This window comes from Pleurodeles waltl, chromosome 5 (genome assembly GCF_031143425.1).
Source record: "Pleurodeles waltl isolate 20211129_DDA chromosome 5, aPleWal1.hap1.20221129, whole genome shotgun sequence".
Taxonomy (NCBI): Eukaryota; Metazoa; Chordata; class Amphibia; order Caudata; family Salamandridae; genus Pleurodeles; species Pleurodeles waltl.
The window spans coordinates 1,219,501,487-1,219,518,682 of NC_090444.1; the positions used below are offsets into that span (position 1 = coordinate 1,219,501,487).

Sequence of the window (17,196 nt, forward strand, 5' to 3'; positions counted from 1 at the left end):
ATAGATAGATAGATAGATAGATAGATAGATAGATAGATAGATAGATAGATAGATAGATAGATAGATAGATGTTTGAGTGCCTTTATTGCATGAAATGCAATTGTCTAATATCAGTGTTTGGGCACTTGGCATGCGCTCAAACGGAAGGGGTTCCTGGACTATTCGAAGTCCACCCTCCTTGTTTCACATTTCATAATCCTCTATCCACACTCTCATTGGACAAAGGTGCAGGCACCCAAAAGAGGCCGCTTTGTGTGTTGCTTTATTTTTCTACAGCCAGGCCTTGCACCTAAATCCCTCTACATCTCAGGGGGTTGACAGCAGGGCTTGGACAACAACCTTCAGCTGCAGGGAGTTGGCCCTTCACCTAACCCTTACAGGTGGACAAGCCCCACTGAAAATGGCCTGCCTAATTAAGGTTCTCTTCACGGTCTGGACTATGACCACAGCCTTCTAAACGTATCTAGTTGAACCTGCAGTATAACACAGAAGAGCCTTGCTGGTACCGCAGAGCCAGACAAAAATATATTTTTTCTTTGTTATAATCTCGTGGAGGGTCTGGGGATTAGGGTATGCTCACCCACCCCTTTTATATGCCCTTTATTACCTCTTTCAAGTCTCAGGAACTGAGTCACCAAGTCCTGCATTGGCGGCTGCAACATTTCTTTCCTGTTGTGGCCAGCCAATCAATTCGTTACGGTTCCACAGATTCGTTTTTTGGATCCATGGTACCGAAATGGGCAACATGAGAAAAAGCTTCCCAGCTAGCTAATCACAGCCAACTTTTTTTTTATTTTCAGTGTATTGCGGAACGTAATGGTTGCAGAGATTCTACATTTTTACAGGTTAACCCCCTCATGCCCACCACAACCCTTTTACTTGCTTATGTCTTGGACACTACTGTTTGGAATTACACCAATTTTAAAAAGCACTCTTTCAGAGTAAAGTTCTCACTTTGCGGTCAATTTAGTGTAATTCTGTGCAGCATTTTTTTATGTGTTGGAGAGAAAACTATCCTTTGGGAATTAAAATGCGAAATCCTGCTTTGGGAGCTGTCTTTTTCCTTGACCCCCGCTTGAAGGATCAATGCAAAACTTAACACGAAGGAGCCAAAGAAGAAGATCATTTTGAATGGAAAAATCTCAATGTATTTTTCTTATGTTACCAATGTTATTAAGAAAAGAAAAACATCCTTTCCTATGGAAAGTTTGACCTCACTATAACTACACTGGTGCCATCAGAAAAATTCCCTATAGGAATCAACATCGCTGTGTTTTTTTTGGGGGGACCTAAATAACTTTTTTGGAGCTCAAAATCTCCAAGAGGGGCAAGATGGTGAACTGTACCTAAAGAGGGCTTCACAAGGCCAGATACCAGCTCAGTGAAGTCCTATGAGACCAGATTTGCTGCTTCAGAAAAGCTCAGAACAGAGGAGACCTCTTTATTCATCGCAGTAGCAACACACATAGGTCAGATTGGCTTGACAGGATTGTCCTGGAGGTCTTTAGTTCAAAAAGTTTCTAAGTGACAGATTTTTCAGGGATCTTAAGGGAAGTTCACTTTGATGTAGCCAGTTGTCCCAAGACCTCACAAACATAACGTGAGGGTCAAGACTCACTCCAGCAGAAGCCACCGGTAGGGTTTAGGGCTGGTCCAGTAGAAACTAGTCATTTGGGCTTTTCAGAAATGCAGCTTTTGTGTCCCTGTAGCTTAACAGGAGTTCAGCCAACTGACCATTGATGTCTACTTCTTTGTCCTGGGTGCAAGTACGAGCAGATTCAGGCCTTTAAGTCTCCTCGCATGTCTCAAAAAGCATGTGTAGCCCTTCTTCTGTTCTTTCAACAGGTGCAGAATGTTCTGAAAAGGGTGGAGAGGGATGTCACATTTTTGCCTTGTACTAGCTTGTGGGAAGTGGCGAGTACTAGAACGTCCCTAACTAGCATGAAAAAAGTTCCCAGGCTTAACACTACCCACTTTTCCGTTGGGCCCTGTGGTCCCCACTGCAAGCACTCCCACAGTGCCCCTCTTGGCCTAAATTGAATATGTCATAATCCTTTTCCTTTTGTAGAAAGCCTGTGTGCCCCCCCCCCCAAAAGAGTTATAGCTATGGGAGTGACCAACTCCTCCTCTGTGGGCACTTCTAACCAGTTCTGGGGTCAGCTCCCTCTCTACTGGGATTAGGGCCACACACTCCATGGGTCATGCTCATTGGAGGTTGGCTGCCCAAAGTGACTATGGCAATGGTCATGTATGCAACACCTGTGCAAAATAAAAAAGCCCAAGAAAATCACTAAAAAAGGCACAGTTAGAAACTTAGGACCCGATTCACAAAAGTAAACTTACACTTCTGAGTAAGCTTACGATTTTTTGCAATTAACAAAGGAATAAGTAGTGTCTTTACAACTGTCTATCTTTTTATGTATGGAATATCCACCACGAGTGCAGAGGCTCTGCAGGGATAAAGATACTACTTGTAATATTCCTCTGTGAATTTAAAAAAATCATAAGCTACAAAAAGTGTAAGTTTACGTTTTTAAATCATGCCGTTTATGCTGGTTCTGGTTCATACACAAGCTGAAGAAATACGCCAGTTATAGTTCGCAAGGCAATCCATAACTTGTGCAACCCCCGCATGCTTTGTATGACTTTACACATTATTGATGACATCACCTAAGGCATCAGCACTGACATCAGTTGTGACATCACTAAAATTTACAAAATAAATTATTAAACAACAAATCATAATAATCGACATATGGGTTAGAAGCAGGGCCTGGCTGCATCCCAGGCCAAGGTGCCCATTTACCGCACCACACCGATGAAGGCTGTGCACACCAGGCTTGGGCCAGGGTTGCCCATCCACAGTGGGTGGACAAGAGGGCTTCAACACAGGCCGGGTCCTGTGTCACAGGGTTACTATGCATTGTGGAAGGAGAAAGCTGTGTGCAGCAGAGGTTTGAAATTGATTTCTGGTTCTGGCTCAAACATGCAAAACAATTGAAATTCCCTGGTTATTGTTATCAACACACAAACCAGACGCCATAACTGGCTCCAGCTGCCATGCTGAAAAAAACCACAATTTGTCAACGGTACAAAAAAAGAGCTATCATAAGAATAACATGGCAGTGCATGTTATCACAGAGTCAATTATGGGGTGTTTTATATATGATCATTAGAGTTTCTGATAGATGGAGGCAGGAGGCTCAATTTACATCCTGTACAGTCCAGTACCACATTTTGATACAATTGCTTCATTGTCACACAATGTTTTTGACTTTTTTTGAAACTGAAACTCTTAGATTAATATATAGTCTTTCTTTACTGTATAAATCCCTTATGGGATGAACACCCAATCGTTTGTATTCCTTATTACTACTAACTCTATTAACACCAAACTATTACAATCGGATTATGCTGTGATCTTTGATTACGCCATTATGACTATTAGTCCATGCTAGCCCGTTGTACATTTCCAAATACAGATGCCTAAATAAAAATGTTTTCTATAATTGTCACTTGGTGACATCCCCTTGTTTCCACCACACATGTCCCTATTTTTCAGTAGGGAAACCGAAGGTTAAGCCCATGGACTTCATTTAGGTGTTGCCAGAGGTCGCACCTGTGACCCCTTCCTTGCCCTTTGCTACGCCGGGCTCTGCCTTTGTGACCCCAGGCCTCAGAGGTGTCAAATTCAGTGCTAGGAGCACAGTGGCAGCACGTCCTTATGGATGTCAGTTAGGGCTCCACTCTTTGGTGAATTGACGTCCATGGTTAAGCCTCTTGAGTAACAGCAAGGGATATCTAAAAACTTTCAATTGCAAGCACTACCGAGGGCCTGAAGGTCAGGTGTAAATATAGACTAGAGTTTTGTTTCATATGTGATAACCACAGCCGCGCCTACCGACACCAGTGTGTTTCTAGTAGCTATTAATGCTTTGAAGCCAGGCGGAGGCCCTTGGGGAGGCGGCTGGGAAGGAAGCATACATTAATGTCTCCATAGAGCAATAACGTGTCAGTCTTCGGACTCTATCGTGCAGCGGCAGGGCATTAAGGTAGCTGCATGCGACAAACACCGAGTCTCGGGGGGTGTCCATCCATTATGGAACTCATTTCGCAGTTCACTAATTATGTCAAAGCGAAGGGGGAAACAGGCCTTTCTCCCTCCGAGGTATACTGGGCAGATGACGGAGTTTATTTTCACAAGGCTGTCCACCTGTCTTCCCTTTCAATTCACCTAGTTTGTTCCATTTGCATCTCATTTTGAGAGAATTGTTACATTCATCAGAGACTCAGTAGAGAACCACTCAAACGGATGTTTCCAGTAGCAAATTATTACATTTGGTTGGGAATGTGCATTGGTAATTTGCAAAGAGTGCCTAATTCTAACACACAATATTTACACGTGCTTAGAAGTGGCAGCAGTGCTAAATGAAGTACTACATATTACTACAGTTATTATTATTATTATTATTATTATTACTCGAACACGTGAAAAATCACGTCTTTTTTTTACACTTACACACCTCTACACTAGGTATTGACTGCATTTCTAAATTGAGCAGGTGGTTTGGGTCTCACTTTGAAATGGGAGATGATCTGGAGTAATCTAGTCTTCCTAATTTCCCCAAAATAAGGGGCATATTTATGAAAAGTAATGTATCATGTAGTGATGCACCACTTTTCTTGCGCCCCTAATGCCACCATTTGTGTGCTGTATTTATGATAGGGCGCACCATGGCACATGTTTGGTAACAGGCGTCAAAAATGTTGACGCTAGTTTAGCACTTTGCAGCATTAGCGACAAAAATATTGACACTAATCCTGCAAAGTGAAAGGAGGCCCAATGAAAACAATGGGAGCCTCATTTTAACAACTGGAGTTGTTTGAAGGTGAATTACAATGCTTGAATGCTAGGAGAGGAGTGATGGAGGAAGAAAGGAAAGAGCAAGATATAAAAGGAAGAAGTGAGGGAGACGGCAGACAGCAGAATGGAGGGACTACCGAAGCACAAAAACATCACGAAATGGGAAGCAGGAAACAGAAGAGTCCATACAAGAAATGAAGACGGGGAGCCAGGAAGCAAGAGAAGTGAATGGTGCAACAGGGAACTAATATGAGCACTGCGTTACAAGCACTGAAAATAGAGGAAAGAGAAAAGAAAAGAAGGAAGGGAGTTAGTGAGAGAACATGGGGGGAAGGAAGAGAGAATTTCAATAAAGAATAAAAGAAGGAAGAATGCAGAAAGTAAGGACTAAAGGAATTGGACGGGATAAAGAATTAAGAAATGAATATAGAGATGATTGAGAAAAAACAAAGTAAAGGGAGAGAAGGAGGAAGAAGGAGGAAGAAGGAAAACAGGACGAGAAGTAGAAGGAATGAGGAAGGCAGGACGAAAGAAGAACACAAGGAAACGAGAGAAACAAACAAACTTTGACGGATGTTCGAAAAACTGGAAAAAGACAAAGGAACGCTAGGAGGAAGGAAGCGCATATGCGAATACGCAGAAAAGAAGGATTTGCAATGCAACGGGTCTCGCATTTCTCTGAGTTAGAGCTATTAGCAGTTGTAAACTCCCAACCGGACTTTTCTTGCCTCATTAAATGGAAAAAAAACAAGCTTGATCACGCTGCTAAACAAGCAAAATAGCGCTGCAAAAAAAGAGAAAAAAAAGTAGTCCACAAACCAGACAGAAAACAGAGAACCTCGTATGTTTTCAGTACTTGGTCGCTGCGCTTGAGGAGGGCTAACCACCGGAAAAGAATGACGTATGCATGCCTACCACTAATGAAAGCAAGCAGATTTTAAAAGGCAAGCCCACAAACCAACGAAAGACACTGACGTGACATTGACGGGGCTTTGAGCCCTTTTCTCACTACTAAAGCATCTTGCAAGCGATACACATGCGCAAGCGCATGCTACACAGGCTCGCCCTAAAAATGGGCGAATAGGCCTCTCATTAAAAAAAAAAAAAATGTTTCGTTTGTCTGAGGCTCGTGCACTCATTTGTCTCTGCAGTCTTAAAGCACAGGAACACTTTCATCCCGGTGTGCAGAGGCGTTCACTTCTGACCTGTTACAGTACAAAGAGGTTGGCTAATATAGCATTTTCTTTTTTTTTTTAAACTGTCTCTCGTAATGTTTCTTAATCCTAGGTGTTTATGAATCGTATGCAATGTGGTATGCGCGCATTGGACAGTAAGCATTGCTGGTTGATTCCGGTCTTCTCCTTGTCGTTACACTGGTTTACGTTATTTCTACCAGTTGAGCACGCGCCCCTCCGCCTTGACGCCAATTATTTCCTCTTGTTTTTTTCAGACTGACGCCGCTCTGATGTACGACGCGGTGCACGTTGTGTCGGTGGCCGTGCAGCAGTTCTCGCAGATGACTGTCAGTTCATTACAGTGTAATCGGCACAAGCCTTGGCGCTTTGGGGCCCGCTTTATCAGTCTCATTAAAGAGGTATGAATCCATGAGATATGTATGACTGCTGCACTTGTTTCATCACCATTGTGCGAGGTTATAAGAGAAACCTTTTTAATGTCAGGCACTGCGTTTTCTCAGCTTTATTGTGGCTCCGTTTGTTTGTCTAAAGGCGATTTATCGCAGAGTACCATTTCTTAGCATCAAATCAGCTACGCTTTAAAGCACGGGCACAGTGGGCAATTTGGTCAGTGCCCCACCATCTAAGGCCGAAGCGCGTGAGAGGGTGAACTTTTTCTTTACTATCTATTTTTCTAAGTCAACCTTTAACATATTATTGAATATTGTTGGGCGTCATGGGGCTTGATTTAGGTGAAAATAGGTAATACATTTCAAAGTTTTTTGGAACAGGGGCTCCTAAAATAATTCTTTCAAAGGGACCATGAAAATCCTTAAGATACAGCTGATATATTGTTATTGTATATTCTTAACCCCTTAGCTGCTGGGCCTTTTCCCCCCCAGTGCTGAGCCCTTTTTTGGCTATTTGGGGTATTTCGCGCTTAGGGCTTCATAACTTTTTGACCACATAAGCTAACCACGCCAAATTTGCGTCCTTTTTCCCCAACATCCTAGGGATTCTAATGGTACCCAGAGTTTGTGGTTTCCCCTGGAGGAGACCAAGAAAATAGCCAAAATACAGTGAAAATTTAGTTTTTTCCAAAAAAATGGGAAAAAAGGGCTGCCGAAGAAGGCTTGTGGTTTTTTCCCTGAAAATGCCATCAACAAAGGGTTTCTGGTGTTGAAATCCCTATCTTCCCACCTTTCAGGAACGGGCAGACTTGAATCAGAAAACCACATTTTTCAACACAAATTTGGCATTTTACTGGGACATACCCCATTTTTACTATATTTGGTGCTTTCAGCCTCCTTCCAGTTAGTGACAGGAATGGGTGTGAAACCAATGCTGGATCCCGGAATGCTAAACATTTCTGAAAACTAGACAAAATTCTGAATTCAGCAAGGGTCATTTGTGTAGATCCTACAAGGTTTTTCTACAGAAAATAACAGCTGAAATAAAAAAATATTGAAATTGAGCTGAAAACAACAGCCATTTTTCTTTATGTTTTACTCTGTAACTTTTTCCTGCGATGTCAGATTTCTGAAAGCAATATACCGTTTTGTCTGCTGGACTCTTCTGGTTGCGGGGATATAAAGGGCTTGTAGGTTCATCAAGAACCCTAGGTACCCAGAGCCAATAAATGAGCTGCACCCTGCAGTTGGTTTTCATTCTATACTGGGTATACAGCAATTCATTTGCTGAAATATGAAGAGTGAAAAAGAGGTATCAAGAAAACCTTTGCATTTCCAAAATGGGATCAAGATAAGGTTTTGAGGAGCAGTGGTTATTTGCACATCGCTGAATTCCGAGGTGCCCATACTAGCATGTGAATTGCAGGGCATTTCTCAAATAGACGTCTTTTTTACACACTCTCTTATATTTGGAAGGAAAAAATGTAGAGAAAGATAAGGGGCAATAACACTTGTTTTGCTATTCTATGTTCCCCCAAGTCTCCCGATAAAAATGATACCTCACTTGTGTGGGTAGGCCTAGTGCCCGCGACAGGAAATGCCCCAAAACACAACATGGACACATCCTATTTTTTTAATAGAAAACACAGCTGTTTTTTCCAAAGTGCCTACCTGTAGATTTTGGCCTCTAGCTCAGCCGGCACATAGGGAAACCTACCAAACCTGTGCATTTTTGAAAACTAGAGACCTAGGGGAATCCAAGATGGGGTGACTCGTGGGGCTCTGACCAGGTTATGTTACCCAGAATCCTTTGGAAACCTCAAAAAGTGGCTAAAAAAACAAGTTTTCCTAACATTTCGGTGACAGAAAGTTCTGGAATCTGAGAGGAGCCTCAAATTTCCTTCCACCCAGCATTCCCCCAAGTCTCCCGATAAAAATGATACCTCACTTGTGTCGGTAGGCCTAGCGCCCGCAACAGGAAATGCCCCAAAACACAACGTGGACACATCACATTTTTTCATAGAAAACAGTGCCTACCTGTGGATTTTGGCCTCTAGCTCAGCCGGCACCTGGGGAAACCTAGCAAACCAGCACATTTTTGAAAACTAGAATCCCAGGGGAATCCAAGATGAGGTGACTTGTGGGGCTCGGACCAGGTTCTGTTACCCAGAATCCTTTGCAAACCTCAAAATGTGGCTAAAATAACACGTTTTCCTCACATTTCGGTGACAGAAAGTTCTGGAATCTGAGAGGAGCCACAAATTTCCTTCCACCCAGCGTTCCCCCAAGTCTCCCGATAAATATGATACCTCACTTGTGTGGTTAGGCCTGGTGCCTGCGACAGGAATAGATCACACAACGGTCAATGTTGGTCCTTACGTGAGGCAGCTGTTGACCCTGGGGTGATCCATTCCTGACACAGGCACTAGGTGTAGGCACTCAAGTGGGGTAGTGTTTTTATCAAGACAGGTGAGGAGTTACTGGGTGGTAGGAATGTTGTGGATCACAGCATATTCCTGTAGTTTGTGTGACAGAAATGCGAGAAAAATTGAGTTTTTTTTCAACATTACAGCTTTGCAGGGTATTCTGGGTAAGAAAACTTTGGGGAATCCACACAAGTCACACCTCTGAGGACTCCCCCGAATGTCTAGTTTCCAGAAATGTTTGGGTTTAGTGTGTTTCTCTATATGGCCGCCGAATCCAGGACCAAAAACACAGGTGCCTGCCTTAAAAAAACCAGTTTGTTTTGCCATAGACAATTTTGATGTCTCCACAATATGATTTGGGTGGTGGAATTTGGGGCTGAACTAAATTGGGGAGCTCCCAAGAGAGCACTCTCTCTCTGCTTGCCGCCGCATTCACCTGCTCTCTGGGTTGGCCTAACCCACTATTACCCAGTTGCACGAACAGCTTGCGAAGGGACAGCAGGACTGTCCTCATCACCTCCCTCATAATGTACTGGAAGAGGAGTTATCGAATGGGACTCCTCTGACTGAAAAATCACTCCCAGAGTCTGCGCCATTGTCCTATCCCTCAGATGCTGTCTCAGTATCTGATGTCTCAGTCTCTGATCCTATGTCAGAGCGGTCCTCTATAACCCGAGTGCAGTCAGCAGTCATCCATCAAGATGCCATCTCTGCTATTGGCTAAACTGTTGCTCTAAAACACTAGCCTACGTAGATAGTCACAAAATCGATGGTGTGTGTGAGATACGTGCAACAGTAGAGGCCACCTTACCTGCGCTTCTTCCCTCAATCAGCACGTACTTTCAAGACACTCAAAAAACACCTTGTCACATACCATTCGTCACAGTCTTTAGCACCTCCTGCGCCCAGTCAAACAATCATTATTGGTGCTCCCACTCTCTCCTCCTCGGATTCCCTCATTACCACCCAGCAAAAGTGCCCTTCATCTCTCCATAGACTTTACTAATGTACTCAGCAATTTACATAAAATACAGATTTGCTCTTTTCAGTAGGCATATAAACCTTCTGCGCTTCTTTATGGCACTAAAACTGCCACTAGACAAGTCGGACCCTTTTCCCCCCAGGGAAACCACACACATATTGACAAAAGTGATATATATATGACAGCCAACCACCTGAAACTCAACTCAAGCAAAACCGAAATAATCCTCTTTGGCCCACACAAAAACACCTGGGACCCCTCATGGTGGCCCACCACGCTAGGCCCTGCACCCACCCCCGCCAACCACGCATGCAACCTCAGCATCATCCTAGACTCCTCCCTCTCGATGACCCAACAAATCAACGCTCTTACCTCCTCATGCTTCAACACACTCCGTATACTGAAAAACATTCAAATGGATCCCCACAGAGACCAGAAAAACTGTCACTCACGCACTCATCAGCAGCAGGCTTGATTACGGAAACGCCCTCTACGCCGGCACCACTCTAAAACTCAAGCGCAAACTACACGCATCCAGAACTCAGCAGCACGACTCATCCTCGACCTCCGCCGACACAAACACATCTCTCCACACCTCAAATCCCTCCACTGGCTCCCCATTGACAAAAGGATCACCTTCAAGATCCTCATCCTCGCACACAAATCACTCCACAACAAAGGCCCTGCCTACCTCAACGAGAGTCACCTTCTACACCCCCACACGAAACGTCCGCTCAGCTGACCTCTCTCTCGCCTCTGTCCCCCGCATCAAACACACCACCACCGGGGGCAGATCCTTCTCCTACCTTGCACCCAAAACCTGGAACGCCCTCACAACCCACCTTCGCAAGACCCAAAACCTACTTCTTTTCAGGAAGGGCCTCAAAACCTGGCTTTTCGAACAGTGAACCTCCCAGCCCCTTTCCCTCCCCCCATCCCCCCCCCCAGCGCCTTGAGACCCTCACGGGTGAGTTGCGCGCTTTATAAATCTCTTTGATTGATATAGATCTACCTCTATATATATATATATATCTATCTATATAGATATATCTATAGATATATCCATGTACCTAGATATATCTATCTACATAGATATATATAGATCTATATATACATCTATTTTTTTTTAGTTGTTGTATGGTTTCCTTGGGGGCCAAAATGGCCCCCAGGGAAACCCTACAACATCTAAAAAAAAATATTGCCCCCACAGGGGGTCACCCTGCCCACGGGCGACCCCCTGTCATTTTATTTTATATATTTTATTTATTTTTTGAAAAAAAAAAAAAATCCCCTGGGGGGGGGGGGGGGGGCGCAATCGCGCCCCCCCAGGGGGCACCTACCTTTTTTTTAAAATAAAAATTATGCCGGGGGCGGCCCGTTTTCCGGGGGGGCCGCCCCCCCGAAAGTGAAATCCCTGGGGTCTAGTGGTGTTTCCTGGCCCCCGATCGCAGCTGTGCTGCGATCAGGGGCCAGGAAACACTTTCAGGAAGGCCTCGTAAGAAAGGGGAGACTCTCCCCTTTCTTACGAGGCCTTCCCGAACGTGGGAAAGGCTGTTTTCCCCATCAAAGCAGGAAGCGGCCGCAAGGCTGCTTCCTGCTTTGATGGGGAAAACACCTTTGAAACGTCAGCGCGCCTCGCGGCGCGCTGACGTCACAAAGGGGCGGGTGGGGGGCGGGGGGAGACACGGAAGCTTCCGTGTCTCCCGGGGGAAGTTTAAAAAAAAAAAATAATAATCGGGTGCGACGCACCCGAGGATTTATTAATACCCTTCCTGGTGTTGGCCACTGGTCGTGACCCGCACCAGGGAGGGTGTGTGGGTGTCGGCCAGTGGCCGACGCCCGCACCGAAAAGGTTAAATTGCACAAATAAGGCCACTTTTCTTTTTTAAGAGAGTTATTAGTATGGTTTCACCCCACCTTCGTGATGGAAGGCAGATTGAATTTCCAATGACTTGGGGCCATATTTATACTTTTTGACGCAAAACTGCGCTAACGCAGTTTTGCGTAAAAAAAAATTGCGCCGGCTAATGCCATTCTGAAGCGCCATGCGGGCGCCGTATTTAATCAATGACGTTAGCCGCCGGCGCTGCCTGGTGTGCGTGAAAAAAAACGACGTACACCAGGCAGCGCCGGCCTGGGGGGATATGGATCTTGGGCGCCAAAAAATGGGGCAAGTCAGGCTGAGGCAAATTTTTCGCCTCAACCCGATTTGCGCCATTTTTTTCGACTCCCAACCCCCATAGAAATGACTCCTGTCATAGCAAAGACAGGAGTCATGCCCCCTTGCCCAATGGCCATGCCCAGGGGACTTCTGTCCCCTGGGCATGGTCATTGGGCATAGTGGCATGTAGGGGGGCACAAATCAGGCCCCCCTATGCCAACATTTTTTTTTCAAAAAAATACTTACCGGAACTTACCTTAATGTCCCTGGGATGGGTCCCTCCTGCCTTGGGTGTCCTCCTGGGGTGGGCAAGGGTGACAGGGGGTGTCCCTGGGGGCATGGGAGGGCACCTCTGGGCTCCTTCCGAGCCCACAGGTCCCTTAACGCCTGCCTTGTCCAGGCGCTAAAAAACGGCGCAAAAGCGGCCGTACGTCATTTTTTTTGACCCGCCCACTCCCGGGCGTGAATTTTGCCCGGGAGTGTAAATACGGCGCACATGCCTCGGAGTCAATTTTTTAGACGGGAACGCCTACCTTGCATATCATTAACGCAAAGTAGGTGTCCACGCAAAAAAATGACGCAAACTCCATGGACTTTGGCGCTAGACGCGTCTAACGGCAAAGTATAAATATGGAGTTAGTTTTGCGTCGGAATTGCGTAAAAAAAAACCGACGCAATTCCGGCGCAAACAGAGTATAAATATGCCCCTTGGTCTTCTGCTACATCTTTGACCAGCATACTCCTGCATATTGTGGGGCTAATTCACAAAAGTATAGGAAATAGTAAACCTGTAGTATGACTTCACATGCTTGTAAGTGCTTTTGTGAATTGGGTGCAATACATCTAACATTAGGTCTGGGCAACATTTAAATGATGCTGGCATAATTTGTGTAATTTCAGGAATTAGGCGTTAGATTTCTTACAACCAGTTCCCCAAATTAAGCCATTGCACTACTTTATATCATTATTCACCATTAATGGTAAAAATGTGCAGAAAATGCACAAGAACACGAAAATGCGAGGAGCTGTTGCTCACGGTTCTTGGTTAAATACAACCTCAGCAAAATATTCAACACAAGGCTGTCTTTCACTCCAAAATAGTGTGAAATGTCATATTCACTTTTTGCATAATTTTGCTGGAATTTCACATAATTATGTGAAAGCAAAATACTCAAATTTCGCACATCCCTATCTAATGTGGGAATGACATGGCAATATTCAGAGACTATCTCTGTACAGTTAGTGGAAAGAGAAAGGGGTGTGCCTTCTTTGCACTTTTGCTCATAGGGAGTGGGCAATTTCACAAATGCATTTATGAGTATGTTAATTAATATTACTGTGGTACTACTTCACCTACTAATAAATAGTTTTGTGAACTGACCCATGTGTTTTTTAGTCACAGCAAAATCTTTGCCAATCATGTCTTTGAAATTACCAGGAGGACACCTTTCTATCTAAGATATAATTCCATTCTAGTTTTGAAATTGTTACAGTAATTGCACATCTGTGCAAATTCACCATGCTCATGAGTGCTCCCTGTAAGCTGCAGTGCTGGGATTCTAAGCCACATATCCACATATTTCACACAAACAGAAGTTGTAGAAACAATGAAAACAATCAAGAAAAAAATGTAAGTGAATCAGGGTTGCCAGCGAATGGGGATCTTTTTCCCCACACATAGCATGGGGAATATTTTTGGGAATTACATTTATTTCACACATTTTGCTGGGCTGTTATCTGGGTAAAACTGTGCATAAGGTATACCCTTTCATACAAAAGTATGCAGAAAATCAGCTGCATTTATTTTCCATACGGTCTTTAATGCATGCACTCAAAGTTATATATTCAACCAATGCAGGCGGAGAACACATCCTAATTTACAGTTATAGTGCACTTTTCTGCTCAGGCAAGTCTTCCACAAGCAAAAATTACATGTACAGCATAATTGTAACAGAAATTATGCGAAATATGCAAAAGCCAATTGTAGGAAAGTGCTTCTTTTTGCCCTGGTCATCCCCAATCCTTTTAGACAGATACTGGTGGTTACTGACTCTTGGCTGTGCCCTGGGTACTGCTTACCAGTCCCAGGGCCAGTGTTCTGTGTAAACTGGATATGCAAATTAGGCTAATTATAATTGACAGTATCAACCTACCTATAAGTCCTTAGTATATGGTAGTGCATGTAGGTTTAGGGACCCCAGCATAGGTAGTGCACCCATAGGTGCACTGATGAGGTGCACATTGTCATTTTAAAGGCAGGCCTGGCTTGCTGGCTGCTTTTAAATTAAAATTATAAGCAAATTCGACTTTGGAATTTAAAGTACTTCCAATGTCTTAAACTACCTTATTTTCACTTGTGGGCTTATTCCATGGTATTCCACCACGGAAATAGGCCCACAGGTCCCCTAACGCCTGCCCTGACCCAGGAGTTAAAAAACAGAGCAAAGCAAGCTTTGCACCATTTTTTGACCCCTCCTTCCTCACGTGCACCATCTTTAAGGCCATAGAGTCATTTTTTGCATGGGAACGCCAACCGTGCATCTCATTAAGGCAAGGTAGGTCTCCACTTCCAAAAAATGACTTTAGCTCTATAAATGTGGTGCTAGACGGGTCTAGCACCAAAGTATAAATATGGTGTTAGTTTTGTACCGAATTAGAGTAAAAAAAAAAATGACACTAATTCGGTGCAAACAGAATATAAATATGCCCCTAAGTCTGAGGGTAAACGTTTGAACAAGGCCTCCCGCTAACTGTAGCCAAGCAGGGCTCCATCGCGGTCAACCTTAAACTTTGACTTTACCCCGGTCGAGGTGCAATAAGATATCCCGAGTGACGCGTTTAGTTTCTAACAGCTAAAAACATGAATTCTTTAGAAATTCATATATCTGGTTCCTCTTATCTGATTTTATTAGTTTTGGTGTCAAATTAAATATACAAATATTTCCTATTTTTATAACTCGGTTTTGGATTTTTAAACTGTTTCCTGTGGTTTATTTTATTACTGGTTTGTGATACTTGAATGCTTTACACACTTTTTCTCCTAAATTAAGCATTGTTGCTCACTGCCAAGCTACCAAGGGTTGAGCTGGGGTTAATTTATTGAGACCTGACTGAGCCTAGTGGGGAATAGTGGCCTATTGTTTAGTGTAGGTACTTACCTGCCCTTACCAATAATCCACTTTCTAACACCAATCATTAAAATATACATCAGATTAGGCTTCCATAGTAAATAGTTCACACAGCCCAGCAGGGGACAAGGAAGAGGCGGCCCTGATTTAAAACCTAAATGTGATAACAACCCAGCTCTAGAGTTTCATTCTAGCTAATTCATAAGACACTGTTCACAGGTCAGCCTTCTACTTTGCAGCAGGATCACCATCCTCCATGAGCCCTTGCCTTTAGAACCTCTACACACTCAATTCCTAAAATTCATTGTGATACTGTAGGTGGCTGATCATTTAATGCCCCTGCTGTATTCATTTTCAGTAAACCATCATTCTCTGAATATTCAATAGAAACTTTATACTGAACTGTTTCCACTAAAATTCCAATGCATCATTTATCCCTTTTCACACTGCTCACTCTCAACCTCCCAGGTTATGTGATAACATACAAAAATGTATATGAATGTGTAAACAAGTACAGTTAGATATATTCTTTATTTTCAGTGTTCTGCTTATGTCCAACTGACCTTATGCCAAGTACTAAGAAATAACATATGCACAAATCTTGTGATGACCAGATAAAAGGCAAATATGGAAATATATTTTAAGACTGTTAGGGCAGGGCAAAATATAGGAGAAATTTATATAAATAAAACTGATCTGCTGTTAAAAGTTGTAAATCCTGTTTGGTATAGAGTTGTGAATCATTAGAGATTCAAAACGGTTCACAGGAATAGTCGTATAAATTTTACACTGCAATAGATTTCATAAGTAGCACTTTTCCCCTAAATTTACTCATGCAGACTTTCTTCTAGGTTGGAAATCAACATGAGTAAATCATTCACAAATATGCGCTTGTGTGTATAACTTATGTCTTGTGGATTGTGCCCCTCCCTTCCAAAGCCATGGCATATAGGTTCTCTTTTTATTTTCATATGCTAGAAAGAAACGTAATGCACTCTTTACAAGACATATTTTTAGGTTCACTTCCATGGTGGTAAATTCTGTGCTTCAAAATTTCCATCAAACATTCTGGGGGTTATTCTAACTTTGGAGGAGGTGTTAATCCGTCCCAAAAGTGACGGAAAAGTGACGGATTTACCACCAGCCGTATTACGAGTCCATTATATCCTATGGAACTCGTAATACGGCTGGTGGTATATCCGTCACTTTACCGTCACTTTTGGGACGGATTTACACTCCTCCAAAGTTAGAATAACCCCCTCTGTGTTTAAATGACAAATTATTTTGTATGCACTTACAGTACACACAAGTGAGTACACATTTTTGTGAATCAGGGCAATACGTTGTATATCAGGCATTTTGTGTGAAAGAAATTCTAGACTCAGCAACCTTGTGAAACATGACAATTGTCAGTTCTTTAATAATGTTTGCACATCTGAAGATGCTTGCTGAATATATGATTTGATTTTCTTAGAGGTATTAGCAGATTAATCAAGATTGGCTTAGAAAACAAAGCAGGCAGCAGTCAAACCACCTAAGTGGAAAGTGATTTCAGAAAAAAAGGCTTTCAGACACACTGTAAATCATGCAAACATGATGCTGGTTAATTAAGGTTAGTACATCTTCAGAAATTCAGAAATGATTTTTTCCATCTTCTTTCATTCTTTACTTTCACCCCAGGCCCATTGGGAAGGACTCACTGGAAGGATAGCTTTTAACAAAACCAATGGCTTGAGGACTGATTTTGATTTGGACATAATCAGCCTGAAGGAAGAAGGTCTTGATAAGGTATTTGACTTGTTCAGCAATTTTCTGTGCAAACTGAAAAAAGCAAAATATGAAATGACAATGTGTTTTTTCTTTTCTGTTATACTTCTGACATACATTACCATAAAATGTGTTCTATATAAGGGATATTGCTTTATTTTAATGAGTAACTAAGGTTGATGAATGGCCAATTTGTCTGAATTAGATGATTTACACACAATTCTACTTATTCTGTACTACATCGATTTAGAAAGTTATGTGTGGTGGTTTTCATAGTTTTTAA

At 43.0% G+C, this 17,196-nt stretch overlaps 1 protein-coding gene across 1 annotated transcript in view; it reads left to right on the plus strand.

Moving 5' to 3' along the window:
* The window catches only part of GRIK2 (glutamate ionotropic receptor kainate type subunit 2), a 1,513,871-nt gene that overhangs the window by 732,794 nt on the left and 763,881 nt on the right, over nt 1–17,196 (plus strand). The window contains exons 7-8 of the mRNA XM_069235474.1: nt 6,315–6,458; nt 16,827–16,934. Coding sequence (XP_069091575.1) covers nt 6,315–6,458; nt 16,827–16,934 — 252 coding nt within the window. The remainder of the gene's footprint in view (nt 1–6,314; nt 6,459–16,826; nt 16,935–17,196) is intronic.